The sequence below is a fragment of the Strix aluco genome, chromosome 7 (assembly GCF_031877795.1).
Source record: "Strix aluco isolate bStrAlu1 chromosome 7, bStrAlu1.hap1, whole genome shotgun sequence".
Taxonomy (NCBI): domain Eukaryota; kingdom Metazoa; phylum Chordata; class Aves; order Strigiformes; family Strigidae; genus Strix; species Strix aluco.
In genome coordinates, this window is record NC_133937.1 from 35,315,098 (window position 1) to 35,337,341 (window position 22,244).

A 22,244-nucleotide genomic window follows, 5' to 3' on the forward strand; every position below is an offset into this window, starting at 1 on the left:
AAATATGGGGCCCAACTGTATCAGTGGCTCTTTTTTTTTTGTACTGTTGATACAAACAAGTCCACAATTCTGAACAAATCATGAAGCCAAACATTGCCACTTCTCTGGTTGTAGTTAGCAGAGAATCCGTAGTTGAGACCTTTTGCTTTTAGTTGAAATGGTTTGTACACCTGGAACAGGATATTCAAAATGCAACCAGTGAAGGTCTGGGCTATTCAGTATCAATACTCTGGATTTGAATGAAACATCAGGCGATGGAAATCACACTGGTCAAATTCATCACGTCTCTTGAATCTGAAGAGTGAGAAACTCTGTGTGCTTGCTGCATTTATTAACAGACCTTTCATATGACTCAATCTTAAATGCATCCAGCAGAGAACTTGGACTGACGCCTGCTTAGAAACACAGCACTAGATACATGCCATAGGCATCACTTACCCACTTCATCAATAACAGCTTTCTACAATTCCTGATCCAGAACAAACATTTTAACTCACAGGCCTGATTAACAGTGCCTTTTCTGTTCAGGTGATCTGCTAAATTGCCACGAGTACTCAGGAGGTAGAAAGCCAATTCAGAGTTTACCACAAGACATGTTGTTTCCTGACACACCAGAGATATTTACTTGTTTATACAAAAAATAACTATTACAATGGTGCTACTTCTTGCAACCTGAGCTAGAGCTGGAGTGCATCTAGGAGGGAGCTCCCTGCAGCAGGACAGTCCACACAAACCCTCCCGACCACCTTGGACAGATCTGTAACCAGAGACCTCACGTGAACCGCAGATGAAGCAGATCACCTCTGCAGACATTTACTGATCCATCCACCAAGGGAGATGTGGCAGCATGCAGTGACTCCCCAGGGTGGTCCATACTCTCTCTAGCTAATACGCTGTCCTGAGGTTTCTGGAAAGTAGCTTTACCTACAGACTCCAGTAACCACAGGCCACCGTATGACTCAGAAGCTGAGGCCAATTCTCTCCGCAGTTCTAAGGCCAAAATTGAGAAATGATGCAGTTGATGGCTTGAGGAAGAAATGGCTTTGCTTTGCTTTGCTCTGGGGTCTTGGGTTGTCCATACAAGCCTAATAATTTTCTAGATGGTTTATCTAGAATCAGCCCATTTTCAAGACAAAGAAACACATGAAGACGCTGTAGAGTTTACTAACTCTGTGTAACTACAATTAATTACACAGTTTCTAGTTGTATTGGAACACCCTGGAGCAAATGCTTAGACCAGTACTCCTGGGTGTGCGAAGCACTGCACAGATAGACACCTGAAGAAGTCAGGAGTGCTGTGTTTGCCCGTGTATGAAGATGACAAAAAGTAGCAAATGGTTCTTGATTGTTTTACCTTTTGAAATGGAATGTATAGACCTTCAGCCTGGAATCGCATCTGATATTAGCCAGCACTACAGAGACTTACTTATCTTAATAACCAATTTTCCCAAACCCAAGATTTTTGCTTGGCAGTACTCCTCACGTGAACATTTCCATAAACCATTCAGATCATCATAATGACAATATAAACCAGAAACCATGTTGCCTCAGGGTTACAGTTATGGCCCAGTGACAGCACAGTACAAGAGGACAAAAAGCAAATCCCTGTACTGCTATCCCATATAACCTACTAGCTGGGAGTCCTTTCACCTTCCCAAGAAACCAGGCTAAAACCTACCTGTCAAGGAAGACAATTTAATCAACAATAAAAGCACGAGGTCTAGCCAACTAAATTCAATCACTAAAATGCTTTTCCTTCTCAGCCCAGACTGCTCTCTCTCCAGCTGGATGCTTGTCCACCCATGGGTTTCTTTCCTGCAGCAGCTCAAGTGAATCCTGAACCACTAGCCCATGCTAATTTCTGTGAAATATAATCCCTTCCGTTTCTTAGCAGGGCGTGCCCTTGCAAAAATATCTAATTTAAGCCTGTTAGACACCCCTTTGAATTTTCCTTTTATTATTTTTTCACCTACTTGCTGACCTTACTCATTACCTCTGCTGAGCATACAGTTAGCTGTCAGCTGCAACAAAACAAAGAAACCCCATTCTTCATGTCTCTGTTTACACTCTACAGACCCCATCTGTATCATTTCCTCAACTTACATGAGTAATTTTCCTGCAAGACCTTTTAACATCTGTGTCCCCTGTGTCTGAATCAGCTGCTTTTGTTGATTTGGCAAAGACTCTGGCATATGCTACAGAGAACATATGGTCTAAGCATGCCTTTCTGTTACAAGACAAGAGAGTGAAATTCCTCTGAAGATCTCTACAGATTAGAAGCAGAATAAACCTCTGATGTTACATCTTTTGAGGCAACTGCTGACAGTGAGGCTGAGCAGAGGTGTTCTATCACTGAGAGAGCATGAAGGGTAGCAGAGGTGGGAGATATGGCCAGAGATAGGCACCACAGGTCACTACTGACTCTGAGATGCACAAGGTATGTGACTTGTTGCTGTAGGAAATAGGCAAGTCAGGAATGGTGATGGTAATACAGACATCTGAAAGTAAATGCTCTTGGAAAAACGGATCCATTTACAGTACTTATGAGTCAAAGGCACATCACAACAAGGCCAGAAAACCAGGTCTGTGATGGACCACAGTGTGATTCTGGAGGTGAGGGACGTGCAGGGTGGAAGAGCTGCAGGAATGAAGAGGCAAGTTCAAGCAATTATTAGGATTGTCAGCGTGATAAACAAAACCCACTCTGTCAAAAGATAAATGACTATCGGTGCCAAGAAGTATTGAGAGATCTTTGATCCTGCCCTGAGCAGGGGGAGATCCTCACTGTCCCCAGGGGGGTGAACAGGCAGGTTTTTCTGAAGAGATACATCGGTAACGAGGATCTGTCTCTGAGGAATGCATACCCTGAGCTCCTTGAAGCAAATAGTTTTGCAGCAGGTAACGTCCAAATTTGAGGGCCACTGTGCATTCAGTCTTCTACTTAAAGTAACCATCAACAGGCATCTGTGGCTGTTTGTGTGACTGTCAGATGACTACAAGTGGTGTAATTGTGAAGTACAGTTACCTCAAACTAAACATGCTGAGTGCATGACACGCTGATACAGCACCCATGGAGAAAGAGATGATTTTAAAGCTCACAGACACATAATTTGCCTTCAGGTGTATTTCTAAGTGAAACCGAGGACTGACACACAGAGGTGAGAAAGTTCAAACCAGTTGAACCTGAAGAACAACACCTGCCCACAGCCTTATTTGGGAAGAAACATTATGTTATTTGTCCATTATAACCTCGAATTATCAGTCGCGGGGCAAAGAGCTTTTGGGAGGCGCTCCGGGCTTTTGCTCACTACTCGGGGCAGTGGGAGATTGTTAAGGGGTGATCGTGCCCCCGCCAAAGCAGGAGGGCTGTGGATTCCCCAAGACGGTTTGGGCAGCTGCCTGCCCAACGCGCAGGCGGTGGGGTACCGCACTCGGGGCTGCAGCAGACACCGGCCAGAGCAGTACAGCAGCTCCGGGCTGGCAATTGACTTCCCTCCGCCTGCACCCAGCGCTGCCCGGGTGAGCGGCCCGCGGGGCTGGGGCTGGGCTGCAGCTCTCGGGGCGCTACGACCCGACCTCCCGAAGAGCCGCGTCCGGTAACCCGCGGGTCAGCCGAGCCGTGCTGGAGACAACCAGAAGTTTCCAGCCGGCCAGCTCCTCCGTGTCCCTCCTCCGCGTCCCTCCCCCCGTCCCTCGTCCCTCCTCCGCCGCTTCCAGACACTTCCAGCCCCGCGCCTCCTCCTCCCCCCCCTCCCCTCCCCAGCCCCGCGGCGGATAAAGCCGCCGGTCCGGCGCCCCCGCCCGGCACTGGGCACCCGGCACGGCACGGCCCGGCCCGCCATGAGCGCCGCCGCCGCGCACTCCCCCCCGCCTCCCCCGCCGCAGATGGAGGGTCCCGCCGAGCCGCTGCCCCCCGGCTGGGAGATCAAGATCGACCCGCAGACGGGCTGGCCCTTCTTCGTGGATCACAACAGCCGCACCACTACCTGGAACGACCCGCGCCTGCGGGCGGCGGCGCAGGTACGGCGGCGGCACCCCCCCCCCCCCCCCCCCGGCCTTCCCCCCAACATCCCCCGTGGCCGTGGCGCCGGGACGGGGGGCGGCCCGCGGGGGGGGGGAGGGTCGGGCGCTCCCCGCAGCTTCGCATGGCAATGCAGTGAGGGCAGGAGCTGGCTTTTGTCTCTGACGCACTGCAGTCCCTTTTTTGTGCATTAAATCATTTGATACCACGGCCCTGTAATGTTTATTTAAAGTTGGGTTAAGTCCCCCCGGCCTGCCAGGGGAGACGCCAACCTTGATTTATTTTTCAGCTCCGAACAGCACAAACAATGAATGCCGTTAAAAAAATAAGAAACCCAGCCCGGACTTGTCAAGTTTTGTTTTCCTTCTTATTATTTTCTTTTTTTTTTTTTTTTCTGGTCACAAACTATCTCGGTAGCTGGTTTTGCTCTTAAGCATGCTCAGAGAAAAGCCGTGGCTTCGTCCAAATATGTCCATGGAAGGAGAGGCGCGGAGGGGAGAGCCGTTGTGATTTTATCGGGGCCCTCCGGAATGGCCCTTTCGGGTCTAATTCTCTGGGATTTGGGGAATACAGCCCTTTGACCCGCGATGGTATTTTCGCTTTGCAATGGCTGAAGGCAGAAAGTGCTGGAAACTTGAGCCGAAGTTGCCTGGTTGGGAAACTTCCCCCCGGGGTTTTCGGGCGCTTCTCAGCGAGCGGCATCGCCTGGCAGAGGGGGCTCCGCCACGTCCCCGGGGGCGGCTGGCCGGGAGCCCGGGACCGGCAGCCGCCGGGGAGGGGCCGGGCCCGGGGAGTCGGCGGCTGCTGGGGGGCGGCAGCGCCGGCCCTGCCCAGGGGAGGAGGGGGGGAGCGGGGGCCGCTCGGAGCGGGCCCCCTCGGGTGGCTGGAGCTGTCTGCTGAGCGTAGCCAGCCCCGCAGCGGGGAGGCAGCCGCTGCCCTCGGCATGTGTCGGCAGCATACCTGTTGCAGCTTTTCCTCCTGTACGTAAAACAGGAGGATCAACGCGCTCGGTGATATTATCTTAAGAACTTAAGGTTTCTTAAAATAGTAGTTGCCCCGCGTGTGAGCGCAGACCGTGACTGAAAGCTCGCTGGGAGAGCAGACTGGTGTTGGAAAGAAATGAAAAGGATGTACTCTTCTATCACAAATTAACCCCCTTTCCAGCTTTTTAAGGGCTAGTTAATTTGATCTATGAACCACATCATTCTAGTAATAATACAAAGACGTCTTAGAAAAATGTAATTTGGTAATACGAATATTGAGACTGGCATAGGAAAAAGTGCTTTAACTCCTCTTTGGAGGCACCATCTTCCTGCTGTAATGAGGCACCTGTTAACACTGGCTGTTACGGCAATAAAAATAATAAGTAGTATGTTTTTTATAACCATAAAACATACTTGAGAAGAAAAGTGTGCTGTTTACTCAGAGGCTTTTGTTACGGAAATACCACTTGAAACCCATTCAACGGAAAAGTCACATTTAAGCTGCTTTTGATAATTGTGCGAAAGCAGAGTCTGAAGTACTCTGATGGATCAGTACTTTGCTTGAGTGGGAGCCTGAAACAAAACAAATTTTCACCCCAATCTGATGCGCAGTCTGTGGTAATGAAAAGTGCCTTCTCCTCTGCCAGCTTGCAAAGGTTATTACAGAGAGAAAAAGTTGCACCTGCTTTTGAACAGCTCTTGTGGGATACATTTTTCCAAAGAGAAAAATCTGTTACTGCTCACTATAAGCAACTAATGTGTGTATGCTTTGGGATTGTCCACTGGGAGAGAGAAAAATGCTTCCAGAGGTGAATATGGAAAATTGTTGATTTTGGGGAGTACCTGTCTTATGTTGTTCAAAGAAAAAAATCTCCAGTTCATGGTGACGGAAGTTGCGTGTAACTGATCTCCTACAGCCATTTGTCAGAGCCTGAGTTAAGAATATCTGCTGGAATTAATGGACAGCTTCTGAAGTTGTTTGTTTGTTACGTACCAGTGTGTTTCACAAGGATGGGTATTATTTAGCAAAAGAATCTCAGAATCAGGCCCAAGGAAAGTATGTCTCTTCCTAAATAATATTTTCTTAGCTAGACAGTGCCAAAGAAGACAGATTACCCACTGATACTGAATTTCAAAACCGGCAGTGATTTTTGAAGGCATTAGACTTTCTTTTTTTTAACCTGAACAGGTAGGAAGGACAAAATCAGATGTAGGCAGAAAGAGAGACTAGATACGAACAGCTTTCTGATTTCCCTCATTCTCGTTTGAGCTAGACTGAGAACGGGTGGGTTTTAGAAGTGATCCAAGAAGTGCAAAAGCTGACTGCGTGGGTCAGGCTGCATGCACCTTTTCAAGGATGATTATACAGAGATCAAACTTCTACTGACTTTATTGCTGCCTTGCTTCCACTGAAATCAGCCAGTGAAACTAGCATTTTTTTAATCACCTTTATGATGGTCTTTAAATAACCCTTAAACTATATCTATCAATATTCTCTGAGTACTTCTTCCCTTTCTGAAGAGACCTAGGCAATGAAATGAGGTATTACACCATAAGTGGACAATGAATGGAGCACAGGTCTAAAGTGAACTGAGCTTTTCTAGCTAAGTAATATAGCTGAGACAGTATTAATAATGAAGTCCCATTTTTCTCAGGTGGTTGATCTTGGTCTTCTCACTTACTCTAGGCCTGACATCAGTGTAACTATGCTGACTGCAGTAGACTGTACCAGAGCTATAATCGGGTAAAATGAGAAATGGCTCTTCTAAAATCTTAACCAACAGAGCCATTTGAAATCAACGGAACCAGACCTTGATTTTGCACTGAACTATGTATTTCAGATGTGTTCATCAATTCAGATGGCTCTGTTATTTTCTCATTCGGTCTGGCCTTTTTTTTACCCACATGAAGGGTGGGTGTCCTCCTTCTGTGTGTTTAGCTTTGGTACTTACATGAAATCATTGCAGTGTAAGGCTGGACTAGGGAGACCTTCCTGAGAAGGAACAGAAAATTTCATACCGTACTCTAGTGAGAAATAAGCCCTGACTTTGCAGATGACTGAAAAAACATTTATTAACAAAACCTCTTGGTAGACTAATGATTTTCTTGCAAGTGTCTTAATTTGTTAATAGTAAGACATTCAAAGAATAAGGTACAATCAATACAGTAAAGCATGTATATGCATACTTTTACTAAAAGTGTTTACTAGCAATGTCACTCTTCTTCCTATCTTTTCTTTAGTAGAATTACTGATTTCCTATGCTTAGCTATTGTTGGTATTTTCTGTGTTAACTTATGCCATCACAGCTCAGCATACTTTCTGCAAGATTGTCTTATAATGTTAAATTGTTTACTTGGTATTTCCCAAAGTGTTGGTAAAAATAGATAACGTTTAAAGAAGAAAACAGAAATAAGGCTTGTACAAGTATTTATTGATGCCCCTTCCGTGTGTTGTTTCCACATGCAGTAAACCCAATGGGGAATACTGCAACTAAAAATAGACCAAAGGAATTGACTGTGCTGGGCTTCATTGAACTAACACAGTGATCGATAGCTCACTAATGCCTTGGGTTTGAGATAAAAGCTGTACCAGCCAGCCACAAAGTCTGGGAGCAGTCGTAAGTGGTACATTTATTGGTTGCAGCAATGACTGCACAGGCCTAAACAAAGAGAGAAGAAGCCATCTTACCCTCTTACTGATGGCGTCGTCGGTATTTGGGGAACAACTAACTACACCTAAGTTTCCAACCTCACCCTTCATGACTGTTGCATCTCTTTTCTCTCTGCTTCCCCAAATAAGTCTTAAGTCACTCAATTCCCATCTCTTTAGCAGTGAACTTATTTTTGAGCACTGACTTCTCACATTCGAGTTGACTGAAAAATTCTTGGTAGACCAAATTAGAAATTGCATCGAAAGTTCAATACAGCCTCTCTGCGTGTTTTGCAGTGGTTCACATCAGTGGAAGGGAATGTAAGACTAGGTAACAATTTAGGTCTCTCTTACCTGCAGTGTTTTTTACATTACTTATGTGCATGTGCGTTCTGTCACAGGTTAATAAATTAGTTACTGGATTAAAAAGGTACTGTATATAAAAGGCATAATACGTAGGAGTGGTTAAATTACCAGTAGGGGATTTTTGGAGGGTTGTGGACAGGCTTTGTCCAGATTCCCCGAAGCAGCTTTGTGTAGTTATTTAAAGTCCCCCTTGATAGAACATGGTAAGCAGGGAGTTAATTTATGGAGCTACCAATTAATCTAAACAAGGGGTGAATCAAATCAGAAATAAGAGAAGAACACGAAGGAATTACACTAGAAGTAACATGGCAGTGTCTGGGCAGTCAGGCAAGAGGAGAAGCAAGGAAGGTCTTGCATGGTTCTGTGTCACTCCCGACACAGCGTACCTCTTTAGATCTAAAGGAGAAAGGAAGAGTATGTGTGCTGGATGGCAGCATTCTTACCTGGAATCATATTTTTAACACTTCTATACACAGGCAGGAGTTTTCCATAACCTCATGGAAAAAATAGAACTGTTCCCACTTGAACTGTGATAAGGCAGGTAACAATCCAATATGCTTTGGGGTATATAGACAGTATCACTCTCTAGGTGAGCTCTGTCTCCACCTCCTTCTGTGGCAGCTATGCCCTCTCTTCATGCCAAGTTAAATAGAAAATAGAAGAAATAGCTTGTTCACACAAATTACATTACTTATAGATGAAAAATGCTGTATCTTCAAATATGTTGCAGAAGCTGTTGGTTTGATTCTTTTTATTTTTCCTTCTTGATTTTACAGACAGGAAAATGAGACATGCAGTGAAGTCACTTGTCTAACATCACCCAGTAGGTCAGGTAGCACAAAAGTGTGTTTTTATGGCTGGCAAAGCCTTAGAATTGATAAATTGGGTGCAGTGTAGCAAGTGTTTTTATAGTGTTGGAAAATTGCTGTTTAAGGAAGTGAAGTCAGAAAATTGCTGTGTGCAAAATGAAATTTAGATGAAAATGTAAACCCTGACTATAACCTGTGAAATTCACAGCCGACTCTTCAAGTGCTAGCTACTTACTCTCCTTTTTATGGGGCATTGTTTTGCTAATTCGTGAGGCTTGTACTTTTTTCAGTGTTTCAAATTTCTGGCTCACGGGTAATAGCAGGAAAGCAACAGGTTGACCACCTGCTCTTAGGTGAGCAGGCAGCGAACAGAAATAACTCAGTGAAATGTGTCATTCCCATCAGCCTTGAGAAGGATATTTCTGTTAGTGCTCCAAAGGGCTTTTCTGTAACCCCGTCCATTAAAGCTGTCAGGATGGGTGGTGATAGCAGCTCCCTCTGAAGAGCGCTCTGCTCTTCATAGCAGTCGTTGCTTCTTTCTCTGAACATGTTCAGTTTGGCCCATCAGATGCTTTCCGTGCATGAGCCAACTTCCACACGTGGGTATAAAGGGCAAGTGTTGTCATGTCTGGGCCAAGGCATTTTAGCTTAAGAAAGAATAATTTTAGTGATAAAAAAGGTTTCAGTTCCTGAAACAAGGTTGGTCCTCAAGATAGCCAGCATGTTTGCTCCAGTAAGGCTCTCTGTTCTGGAAAGTTTAGGATTGGGTTTCTCCTTCAATTTTTAATAGTGTTTGTTTATTTCCAGTGACATCATTGCGCTCCATCAGTTAGAGCATATGTTAATGTAATACTTGTATAATACAACACGATAATTACAAGAAAGAACAAAAGGCCTATTTGCCTACACATGTATAGGTTAGGAAATGAAACTCAGCACGCAACAAGTAAAACATCAAAAGCAGCTTGGCGTATAAATGGGTTACATGATGTGACTGACACGGAGTTCTGAGACAGCTCATGCGACTAAGCTTATTCATGGTTTCCTTCAGTCATTAGCTAATGATATCTTGCTCAAATGCCGATGTGCTCAGTGTATATATTTAAGCACAAATTGTGAGTAAAAGAGAATGTTAAAATCTTCAGTGGCTGAAGCGTGGCAGTAGGAAGTTCAGGGTCAGCGCTGAGAGCAAATCACTCTCCACCTTCCCATTTGTATAGGTCTCTGGGAAGTATTAATGAAACGTACTGTATGCTAATGTTGTACTATTAATATGGTTAAACACAAAGCACTGTTGAGAAACTTTATAAAAATACCTGGATATGCTAATTTCTATTGGTAGCAAAGCTAGTGTAGTCGTTTTGATTTATCTAGTTAGTGCAACAGAGCGGGGGGGGGGGGGGGGGGGGGGGGGAATGGTCTGGCCAAAAGTAAAATACAAGTGGATACGGAATCTAGTGGTTAAAGTTTCGCCTTCCATGACAGAATTTTTTTTTTTTAATATATAGACTTGGTACATCATTCTTAGATGTGAATAATGGGTACTACTGCCTTTTTTGGTTATTCATGGCAATAAATTCTGACTAAAAAATAGATTTGAGGATATGTGCAAAGAAAATTTAGTTGTGTTTCAGTCACTCAGTTATATTGTTGTATTCTGCTGTGAAAGAACAGAATCGTACTACTCCCTTCTTCCTAAATATATAGGATCTGGGCTTAAAATCAGGGGAAGTGTGCTCTCAGGTGAGATATTGGCATTTTCTCAGTCATTTGAGCAACCACAATATGTTTATTTGCATGATACTCTTTACAGCACCAGCTTAAAAATTCAGAACAATACTGAGGTCGGTAGACCTTCTCCTTGCATACAGAAAGAGATATTTCATCTCTTGGTAATGTTTGTAAACTTTGCGGTCCTTTCCTAGGTAATATTTACAAAACAAGTACAATTTAAATATTTGTACTGCTGCTCTGCAAGAGTATAGAGGTGCCACAAGTATGTATAATACATACCTGCTTTAGAGAACTGAATTGACTAGACTACAAATAATATCAGTACAGGTCAAGAAAAATGCAAGAGTGAGATGGCAGCAAAACTTGCTTTTTAACTTGTTCTATAAGAGGAATGAAAAAGGTATTATGCAAGCAGTTTCAAAAGGGATATTCCAAGTTTGATACAACTATTCAAGTGATCTAGTGTGCATACAGAATATTTTGACAAATTTCATTCTATTGGGACAGCCATCTGGATGTCCCCAGTGGCAATTTGCTAGCATCAGCAGTGACTGAATTTGCTGGTTTCTGTGTTTCCGTCTGGAATAACACTTGAGCAGTCACTGGGGCACATGAGGAGTTACGCCATTATCCACTCCAGACAGATAGTACGGCTGTACCAGGAGTTTTGTTGCAAGGTTGTGTTTTTCTCTTGCTGTCATTTCTTTCATTCCAGTGGCACACACTGTCAGAGCTCACTTAAAATCTGAGCAAGTTTGAGGATTTTAGCGTCACTCCTGACGGTGCCCTTCCCATGGGAAGCCAAGAGTAGGATGCGGGGGTATGAAGTGTTTTTTCCAGTTGCACAACTTGTGCTGGCTGCACCTTTTATTTATCATGGTGATGGCCTCACAACAGAAACGCATGTCCTCGTCTGGAGAGGTAGGAGTGCTGTCATTCCTCCTGAGCAGATCTCCCAGCACGGCTCGGCTGTCCCACTCGTGGCTTGTCCAGAACAGCGATGCTTTTTTCTCTCGTTTGACTGGCAGTGATGACTCCTTTACACTCACTCGGCACCTCCTGAAATGGTGGAATGGGTCTGAGTTTCTGGTCATGTTTCAGGCTACCTGAAGTGTAGTCCAGGATTGTTGTCGACATTTCTGAGCGGCTCAGGGGAGTCCCTCTCATTTTTGTGTTCCCTCCTTTTTGGGGATTCTGTCTCTTAAATGTAAAATAAGGGTGTGATCACAGCTGGCATTCCTGCAGTGCTGATTGTCAGTCCTACTACTTATGGGAAAAATACATGAATATTATGTTGCTTATAATTACTCTCAATTTTATTGTCAGAGAACTTCTTGTTTCCTTGGTTGAGGGCAGGAGAAATTTACTTCAGTTTTGTAAATGCAGAAATCTGAGTTGGGTTCCTGTTTTATATTTAAACTGTGAAGGATGATGTGACTAAGGCTTGTTATTCATTTATTGGTCATATCTCTTTGTGCAGGTTTGTGTTAAATGTGAGCTCTGGGCTTTTTCAGATAACATGTTTGTTGATATAATGAGCAAGAACTGTATTTTGATAGTAGGCAAATAGAAACAAAAAATGGTGTTTTGGTCTCCTGGCCGGCTGTCCTGTGAAACAGGAATTAAAGCATTCAGAGGGAATCAACAAATCTCTTCTCTGTAGCATTATGATGAGAGTTTTTTGGAGCTTGATTCCGTTCCTCCCCCCTTGCCTCAGTGTCCCTAGGCACGCCTGAGCTTCTCCTGAAGTCTTCCAGAGCCTGCTTGTCTAGGCTGGAAACAGGCTCCCTTGCACAAAACAGAACTGCTTTGGCCAAAAACCTGACCGTGGGGTTATTGGGATCCGTGTGCACTCCCTGTTGTGCTGGATTCTCACTAGAAATGAACCCAAACCACTTGCAGCCATCTGCTTGAACCCAAGGCCTCTTTAGTCTTCAGTCATGGTGCTGTGGTGGTGTTCCTCAGTGCAGGGTGTTTCAAAGAACATGTGCGTGTTCATGGACATGTGAAAGGGTGGGAAGAAAGGGAACAGGAAAGAAGAGGGAACATTGAGGATGTGGCGATACAAACTGGTTAATGTAAGTTACTGTTTATAGAGTTAAATATTAATCAAGTGTTGAAGAGAACGATGAGGATCAGGAAGAGCAGTCGTGATGAGAGCACCTTTCCTAAGTCTGATCTCTCTACCTCAGAGAGCTACTGATGGTGGAAAAAGAAAAAAAGGACACTGTATTTGTTCCTTTACTGAGGACTGCTCCAATATGACTGCAATGTTAAGAAACACACACACACAAATTCCTCTGTAGTTGGCACACCCGACTACAGGGGGGAAAAAAGCCTGGAACAGAGGACCAACTCGAAATACTGACTTTCCACAGGAGCAGCACAGGTTGCCTGAAGCTGCAAGAATACATGACAAACTATCAGAGCAGAAGTTTATGCTGTAGTTCTTACAGAGGGGCCAGTGCAAGTATTAAACTTGCCAGAAGTTTCACTTCAGATACAAACTGAATTGTTTGAAAAGGCAGTCCAACCTGATTTTAGATTGGTTGTGGGCTGCTTCTTTTGTATTTCTTACCAGGGCTTAAGTTGCAGAGGCAGATTTTTCAGATTGCTAAAACGGTTCAAAACAAGGGCAGCCTCAAGGGTCTGAAAATGAAGGCGAAGGAGGGGAAGCCCATGGTCAGACTCCTAGGAGGGGGTTCATGGAGGGTGGCGGGAGTGGGACACTGTCCACATTGAAGCCTTGGCAATGATTTATTACTGTGGATTACTCCAGAAGATTAAAAGTCTTATCCCCAAACGGAGCAGTTCAAAACATTGTAGACCCCTAAAATGCTACTCCTTTAGGGCAGATCTGTTGTACACCCAGGTGGAGTGGAGCACCTGTGGCTGAGAGCCTCCTCATGTCAGGGCATCTGCAGGTGCTACTGGCCCACCCAGCTCCTAAACGCTTCCCAGCACCGACCCTTCCCGTGGGGAGTCTGACAAGGCTAGAAGTGAGTGAATCTCCTTTTTATAGCCGTGGGAGCCGTGCCTGTAGGTGGGGTGGCTGGCTATGAACTCTCGGGTTACACCCGCAGCCTGCGCCCTCCGTCAGGGAGACTGTGCCGAGCAGCTGGTGCGCGCGGGGCGCCAAAGGCATCGAGTCAGCGCGGAGCGGCAAGGTGCTTCTTCCGACTGTCGAATCATCAGTTTCCCTCCCTGCTCGGCAGCCTGCTCGGCTCCGCTCGCCCGGCAGACATTTGGCTCTGAGGCGGCCTCGCATTGTTGCTAGCTGAGCACACCTCAGATTTATTTTCTGGCAAATGCAGTTTGCTGGCGTAACTGCGCGTCCCTCCAGATCCCAGGAGAGGTGGCTGCCGGGAGTGCTGCGGATTCGGGGTTATGCTGGTAGGAGGTGAACTGGCAAATGCTTGTTGGTCCTCGGGGTCCTGAAGCCCCTAGACAGCCTGTGTTCAGCAGAGGAATGTGGTTTCCTGGTAGGGTGAATTTAAAATGACTCATCTGTCGGCAGTGGATCCTGGTGCAGACCTTGCCATGAGATCATCCTTGTTCTGCAACTGGAAAAGCCAACTTCAAATTACTCCTCTGTGCAAACTTTCTAGGCCTGGCTCTCCTCTATGCCTCTTTCAGAATTTTTCGTTTGTTTATGGAGGATTTTTTTAATGAGTAAAAGGAAATGTAACATCAGGGCTCTTTGAACTCGTTCCTTTTAGTACTTGCTATCTTTATTTTATTAGCTTACATAAATAGCCTTTATTCTCTGCAGTTTCATTGCTTACAGGAATTCTCAGAAACTACTTTTTAAGGGGATACTGTCATGTAGGAAGAACACTCAAAATCTGGTTGGTAAAATAGTTAATGAATTGGTATATTAGTTTTTAGTTTGTACAGAAGCAATGTTAAATATTTTTGCAGCTTAAACACCTCTTTAAAAATAGGGTTTCCAACACTTGCACCATATGTCCCCTTATTAAATTCTCCTCTTACTGAATAATGACATTACCCTCTGAATGACAGAGGTGCTTGTTACATGATCTGACTTAGAGATACATCTGGAACTTGGCCCTCCCAGGGCCTCAAAATAGAATGACCGATGCAGGAAGAACTTACTAGAGGACTTGTGAGGGCTCTTAGTGCAAATCACTTCCACCCTTGCCAGGGCTTTGACATTGTCCAGTGAGTGTACTCAGACAACACAGGGATTTATTTTAGCTTGCTTTTCAGTGTTTTCCTCTTCATTACACTATCCCATCCTCCCCTCTCCTTTCAATATTTACTGAACTGGATCCTCCTGTAGTCGAAAGTGAATATATCCTTCAGTATGCAGTATTATAGCTCTTCAGGTAGCCAGTGGGAAGAACACTACCAGCAAACATCCCTTGAAAGTTTCTTGTCAGATGTTATCTATAGCACCAGGTGGGTTCTGAGAGGTGCTGAGGAAATGTCTCTGGTCCCACAGGCAGTTGTTTGGAGGAGCTCTGTCTGAAGGGGGTGGGCTGGTGGCTAAATGCAAGTAATACATGCTAAGTAAGAAATTGTCTTGTAATTAGGCAGGTATTTTAAAGGCTAAGTTGGTATTTGTGAGAAGTGAGGGTGAAAGACTCGTACATAAGCAGATTTTTTTAGTTTACTCTCTTCTTTTGCCTGCAGATCTGGAGCATTAGTTAGCACCTGCTGTTAGCTGCCCTGCATGGACCCAAGAGGGTCTGAGCTTCTCATACGCAACTGATACTGCTTTTAGGCCAGACCTTCAGAGCAGCTTTTTCTCACCAGGTGCATTGAGCTGGGCAACCAGCAAGTGCTATGTGATGTTTTTAACTTCTAGGAAGGCCAGTCAGCAAATGGTCCATCTCGCGATAGCCCCAAGCAGCCACCAGCAAGAGAAGGAAACATGGGATACCCCAAGCTCCGGGCCGGCTATATCCCTATTCCCGTCATCCACGAGGGCATCGATGGCAGACAGCAGCACCCGTGCTTTTCTGCTCCACAGCCTGGTGTGCAGCGATACAAGACAGAAGCTGTGCCTACCACCGTGCAGGCGCAGCCACCTCTGAGGGGGGCCTATGCCGGCCCTGAGTCCCCTCCAAGGGGACCGACGGAGGCTTCTCAGACAGATAAACAATGTGGACAGACAACGGCAGCTGCAGCAGCCCAAGCGCCGGCCGCACATGGACCCGAGGTAACTCAGTGTTGCTGGGGTGTATTTGCATTGGTCTTTGCAGCATTTATGACCTGAATGTCACACGGGTAGTTTATCCTTCAGAAAGCCAAACTTGCCCCAGGATTACATTTTCCCAATACTTCCCGAGAATTAAAATGCAAAAGTGCACAGTCATGGCAGCATAAATATGTAGGGTTTTTCTAGCATCGTCTGCTTTCATTCTGGAATGATTCTGTGGAAATAAATGCATGTAAATGGCTTCTGCCTCTAAGCTGTACAGGTCCTGCAGCAGGGGAGGATTGTTTTAGGGTTTATACCAGTTCCTCCACAAGCGGAGGATACAGGCAAGTCTCTGGTGTTCTGCACCATGAGTCAGAAACTGAAGTGATCAAAGTGGGAGAGACAAAAACAAAGTGGCCAGTTAGCTAACAAGCCAGGCCATTTCAGAAGTTACACTGCTGTGATCTTTGCTTTCCAATTTAATACTGCAGTTGTATTAAGTGTATAGATTTACATATGTACAGCTTTAAAACTGAGTCGCACAGTATTTTTGTCCTTCAGTGGCATGTTAAAGCATTTTAAAACTATGAGCTTCTTTAAAAAAAGAGTCACCCTGCTTGCTTTGTGTTTCAGAAGGTGGGATTTTGGTTTGCCTGTTCTCTCTACAGAATCAGCAGAATTCGTATTTGTGTAATATATGGTAATATCGACCTCGTTTTTATTCAAAGTAAGATAAGCAGGAAATTCAGCCTTCATCAAGCTGAAAATATATCATAAGGTCTATAAGTGAGCAGTGGTGGCTTCTTCTCTGAAACCTGTTTATAGTCTGAACAATGTAATTAAAATTCTGTTAGCAGGTTTCTCAGCTGTCTTGACTAACAATGCCTTGTCTGTGCAGTGCTGGGACAAGAGGCTCAGCTTTTCCTTCTCCCAACACTGTACAGCTTTGTGTATGCAGAGAGGCTTCAGGAACCTGTCTTCTGTGCCTCTTACTGAAGTCCTCTGAGATAACTACTGAGGACCTCAGAACTTGCTGTTACAAATTTAGGCAGCACAGTGTGGGTATCAACTGCCCAGAGCCTGTGATTGTGCTAAACTTTAAACCCCATGTCAACAAGGCCACCAGTAGTGGCAGTGATGGGTGTCATAATACAGACCAGCATTCATTTATTTATTTAAGGTTGCTGTTTTATGGGCAGTGGAGTGGTTCACCAGCACCAAAAGAGGGGTCTTGCTCCCCTTCCTCTCCTGCCTTGCCCGCCCTTCTCTTGCCTCTGGCTGTGTCCTGCCCTCTCCTCTGCCAGCTCCAGTCTGACGTGGCCTTTCACTGAGCCGTGTAACAAACCCGTCAGGAAATCATTTTTTTCCTCTTAGTGAGTGAAGCTGGTCAGAATAGCCTGACAGCTGCTGGAGTTGGTGCGGAGTAGGTGAGGTGATGGATTGCCATGGCAGGAGGTGGGAGGGAGCTGTGAGCAAACAAACTGCTGCTCCCCAGACTGCAGACCCACAACCTGGGACATGCCGGGAACTGGATTTTGCAGCGAGCCTGGCACTTGCTTCTGCTAATCAGCAAGTCTAAGCTAGTGCCACTCTGCTGCTGGTGCCAAGGGGCTAAGGTGTTGGGAGGTTTGGGGGGAAACAGGGCATTAGCCATATGTGCATTGCCATAGCCTGCCACTGAATTAATTACATGCCTTAAAAAAACCCCAAAACCCGAAATCTGTTAGTGTCACTGGAATCAGAAGTCTAAATGTTGTGTGCCTCTGTTAGGGGTTTGTTTTTGTCTCTAGCATATAATTTGTTTGCTTAACTTCAGTTTACCTCAAATTTAGCAGGTTTAGACAGGAACAGCCATGCAAAAGCAGCAAACGTTCTGACTGAGCATCCACTCCCTGCTCATGAGGGCTGGGAATGCTGTAGCTCAGGTTTCTACTTGTTATAATGATGGTCTCTCACAACTTCTGTGGTTTGTCTAGTGAGGCCCTTGGCCAAAAAAACAAGGAAATGGATCCCTTGCGTGCCGGAAACACGAGTTCAGTTTCTATGACCATCTCCTTCTTTTCTCTTTGGAAATGAAAAGTACTGTGAGCACAAAACCGGTTCAAATTTAATAATGGATTTTGTTTTCATGGCAGCCTCAATCTCCTGGAGCTTCTGATTCTCCAACGGTTTCCCCTCAGTCCGCTGGCAGACCCAACGCAGGAAGCCATCAGCTTCCTCGTGGTTATATTCCAATTCCCGTGATCCATGAAAATATCCAGCGGCAACCAGCGCAAGTCTACCATCAGGCACAGAAGACACACTACCCTGCCCAGCAGGGTGAATACCAAGCCCACCAACCAGTGTTTCACAGAATTCAACCAGATGAGAGGGAGCCTAAGACAACGCGAGCACAGTCTCCGTTCAGAGTGTCTCAGAGAGGCTCATCGAGCCGTGAAAGTTCACCGGCCAGAGTTACCACCCAGATGCAGCCCCCAACTCCCATCAGAGTGCAGACAGTTGTAGACAGACCCCAGGTACGTAGAACGAGGAGGGGAATTAACTGCCAGGTATTTTGTTCAGTGTGGCTAGAGCTGAAAAATTGGCTTGTACTAACAGGCACGTGAAAGCATGTAAATCAGTCTCCCTGTCTCGATTTAAACTGAGAGATCCTGTGATAATAGCAGCAGCAAGTTGCCTTTCCACCTATCAGGACTGTGGAGTCTTTGGATCACTGAAATATGATTTAACACACGATTTCATTTTCCTCTCATCAGAGTATAATTTGGTGTAATTACACTGAGGTCACTGATGTTGCATTATGTTTGTGAGAAGAAAACCAGGTCTGCGGGATTTGTGGCATCTATGTAAATACACCTCATTGATGTCTCAGAACCATTTAGGATAGCATCAGATGCACAACATAATTTTAGTTGAGAAAGAGGATCAGCAAAATCTAGTCTTAGAGCTTTTAATTTTTCCTACATGAAGCATGCTCTTGCTCATGGAACATGTTGCTCACTGAACATTTTTTCCATGTTAAAAAGCTTACTAAAACTACAGTTAAAGACTACTGGAAATTTGACAACTGTGAGTGTGTGGAAGGGAGGATGTATAAAAACAAGCCTTGATTTCCTCTCTGGAGAGATTTCACATTGAAAATGACAGGAGCAGAATTAGGTTAATATTTTTGAAAAGCCAGGTGGTAGGACAAAACAATGAAGACTTCAGATTTAATGACATATTCTAGGTTATAATGCTAATTTATTTTTACAGGTGAGAATTTGAGTCCCCTAATGAGATTTTACATTTAATGGGTAAAGCAGTAATAGATTGTCAGTGCAGGCTATTTTCTTATTTGGTTTAAATATAAATGTAGGTATTCTACTTCAGACATCTAAATCCGTGAGAGCTGGATCTAGTACCTTTCCAAAATCACTGTATATGTGCACAAATAAATGAAGGGGTTGGCAGGGGAAGGAAAATACAGATCTCATAAATTCCGGTTTTCTGCTAAGATTTCAAAACTAGTGTCAATTTCAACAGACTTCTGATTTGATGACTGTTAGATCTGTGGTAATTCCAAGAATTGTCTGTAATCGCTACAGTGTAATAAGATTGACATAGTAACCTCTGCATGTAAATACTCTAAAAATAAAATCAGTAAAAATAAGCGAAAAACCCGGAATGTCTCAAAAGCAGGAATAGAATGAGAATAGCCCAAAATGTGATTAAAACTCAGCAAAGTAGTTAGCTTTTGAAGAAACACCAGCTCTCAGTTAGGGACACACTGAGGATGAAACTTGATGGTGCTGCAGTCAGCTCCAACAAATCTTACTTAAGTCAGGTGAGGGCTTTGCTCAAAGGTAGTACCTTATAAAACTGCTTGTAGGGCTGATTTTGGTGAGCATGGGCAGGATTTGGCGGGTTGAAGTTTAATGTCTTTGAGAGTTGATTGGTGCTTGTAATCTGCAATAGTTTGAAAGCAATAACTGAACTCTTCAGCACAGTGCTTTTTTTAAAAAAAAAAAAGTAAAATTTAGCAACACACAGGAAACATTAATCATCTGGTGTGTGCAAAAATTGCACTTCCAGAAATACAGAAAACTGAATGTTAGGTTACTTGTTCTTTAGAAGGAAATAAGGAGCATTGTTCATAGTGTCTCAACACAAACTTGCCTTATTCACCAGGTTTCTCAGCAACAAGTCCCACCTCAAGAGCCACCAAGACCGTCCCCACCACCTGAGATCAAACCTGAAAAGGCAGCCCCACCACCCGAAACTGAGGTGCCGTCACCATATATACCCATTCAGGTCACCCACCAAGAACCAGATGCTAAACTACCACCCCAGAAGCCTCCAGCCATGGCAGAAAAAGCTGATAAAAAGGTTCCCTGCCAGGCTAAGGTGGTTGCCCCACAGGAAAGGCCTCCTCCTGAAGAAGCAGCAACACTGAAGACAATGGAAACAGGAGAACCTCAAAAGCATCCCGGTGTTTTGAAAGTGGAGGCAATTCTTGAGAAAGTACAAATGCTTGAGCAGGCAGTCGACTCCTTTGAAGGCAAGAAAACTGACAAAAAATACTTGATGATTGAAGAGTATTTGACCAAAGAGTTGCTAGCCCTAGACTCAGTGGACCCTGAGGGTCGTGCGGATGTGCGCCAGGCCAGGAGAGATGGTGTAAGGAAGGTCCAGAACATTTTGGAAAGACTTGAACAGAAAGCAGAAGATGTCCCAGAACCTGTTCAAGTTGATGGACTTCAGCCAAATTTGCCAGAGCCTAAGCCACCACAGGAAATCATGGAGATTGAACCTGTGGTAGTCAAGAGCAAGGGAGATACCAGTAATGAAAATGCTAAAGAGGAAACCAAAATGGAAAGACATCAGCCTGAAACTAAGGAAGAAGTGTTTACCAATCTCACCACCACGACAAACACATCTAATAATCCAACTGAACCGTAGCCACGTGCTGAAATTAAAATCTCTCAGACTTTATAACTTAAAGTGTGTTTAAGTGAATTTTAAGTTGCATGCATTTCCAGAGCTCTTTTCAACTGGTTTTTAATCAACATAGCAGCTTGGGACACAGTAAACACTTCGCGGGGGAAGGAGGGAGTTAAAAAGAAAGTAATGCATTTATCCTTTATTCTTACACTATGTAAAAGACATGCTTCAAAAATAAACCCTGTACATTAATCACTTGTACATCAGCTGAGTGGAAGAAAAACCCAAACCAACGACTTCAGGGTTAATATTGATGCGTGTTGTTTAGGGTGTATTCTTTTGCAGGTGATTTTTGTGAAATCAGTGGCCTGCATTGTCAGAATACCAGTCCTTCTATAAGTATAGCCACTCTTAACAGTAATGTTTTTATTTTTAATGTTCACAGTTGGGCACTTTAAGTAATGATGGATAGAAAAGTGTGTAAGAAATTGTAGGGATATTTATATGTGTGCAGGACTTCGATGCTATATTTTAAGAGGGAAATAAAATAATATAGAAGCCTTATTTAGTCTTGTGATTTCATAAGCTGGAAATACAAAGGCAGCAATCGGTTTCAGATACACTCTTCTAAACAGATTTCTTTTAGTACACCATTGTAGTTGAAGTCTGGACAGCTGCTTTCTCAATGAGACCAAAATGTGCCTTTCTCCATTCACTTGCTCCCTTTTAATGTTACTGCTCTATCACATATGTGGATTGAGGAAAGAATTTGGCTTAGCATTTCCTTTTTCTTTTTTTCCTTCCTCTGCCCTTAAACCATTTAACAGAAATGTTTTATAACATTAAGAAATCCATACCTATGCTGTTGTCATACAGAAATTTACTTTACAGCATCTTAACTCGTTCTGCAAAGTCATTAGTCCTTTATTAACAACTACTTCTGAAATTCCAGCCAAACACTTTGTATTCATAGAGCAAATATGATTAAGAGGTAGTCCTCTCATTTTGCGAACAGTTCAAGCAATACTTCATGGTTGTTCAAAGTGATTAGCAACTTACACTTAAGCGAGGGGCATAAAACATACTTCAGCTACATCCATGTAAAATGAAAGGAGCAGAGTCAGACGAGTGCAGAGTGACTGCAAGGGAGGAAGGAGTCCTAACCAACTCCAGAAGTTACCTTTGACTTGCATTTGTAAATTAAACAATTTTTTTTTTACCTGATAGCTTATGTTTACAGCATATGAGGAAAACTTTAATATAGCCACTCAAGGCAATTGATTACTTATTGAATTACACTCTGAATCACAAGATTAGATTGGAAATTAGATTTAAGCCCATCTGAAAACCTGGTTTTAAAAGGCAGGTTGAGAGTGGTTGTCTAAAATCGTCACTATTTTAATATAGTGATAATAGCATGTCAACTGTAATGTAACAAGTGTTTTGATGTAACAGTTGGACTGTGAACTGTCTGCTTAGTTGTAGGTAGAAGGTTAATGCTTCATTTAGTTTCATTTTGATAGTCAACACCACCATGTAAGAATACACAATGTCTTGTAACCATTTGGCTACTCTAGCTTTTGGAGCAGCA

The 22,244-nt window shown here is 44.1% G+C and overlaps 1 protein-coding gene and 1 long non-coding RNA gene across 2 annotated transcripts in view; one reads left to right on the forward strand and one right to left on the reverse strand.

Moving 5' to 3' along the window:
- The first annotated feature begins 3,790 nt into the window (after positions 1-3,790).
- BAG3 (BAG cochaperone 3) lies at positions 3,791-21,217 on the forward strand. Its single transcript, XM_074831405.1, has 4 exons — positions 3,791-4,020; positions 15,395-15,748; positions 17,866-18,246; positions 19,901-21,217. The coding sequence occupies exons 1-4, from the start codon at positions 3,841-3,843 to the stop codon at positions 20,669-20,671; spliced, it is 1,686 nt and encodes a 561-aa protein (XP_074687506.1). The 5' UTR covers positions 3,791-3,840; the 3' UTR covers positions 20,672-21,217.
- LOC141926133 (uncharacterized) overlaps positions 9,303-22,244 on the reverse strand; it is a 34,664-nt gene continuing 21,722 nt past the window's right edge. Inside the window, exon 6 of the long non-coding RNA XR_012624043.1 lies at positions 9,303-14,126. This is a non-coding gene — a long non-coding RNA (uncharacterized LOC141926133). The remainder of the gene's footprint in view (positions 14,127-22,244) is intronic.

Coding starts and splice junctions, on each gene's coding strand:
- BAG3 (XM_074831405.1), top strand. CDS start 3,841: ATGAGCGCCGCCGCCGCGCACTCCCCCCCGCCTCCCCCGCCGCAGATG. Junction 4,021..15,394: donor GCCTGCGGGCGGCGGCGCAG/GTACGGCGGCGG, acceptor TTTAACTTCTAG/GAAGGCCAGTCAGCAAATGG. Junction 18,247..19,900: donor CAGTTGTAGACAGACCCCAG/GTACGTAGAACG, acceptor CTTATTCACCAG/GTTTCTCAGCAACAAGTCCC.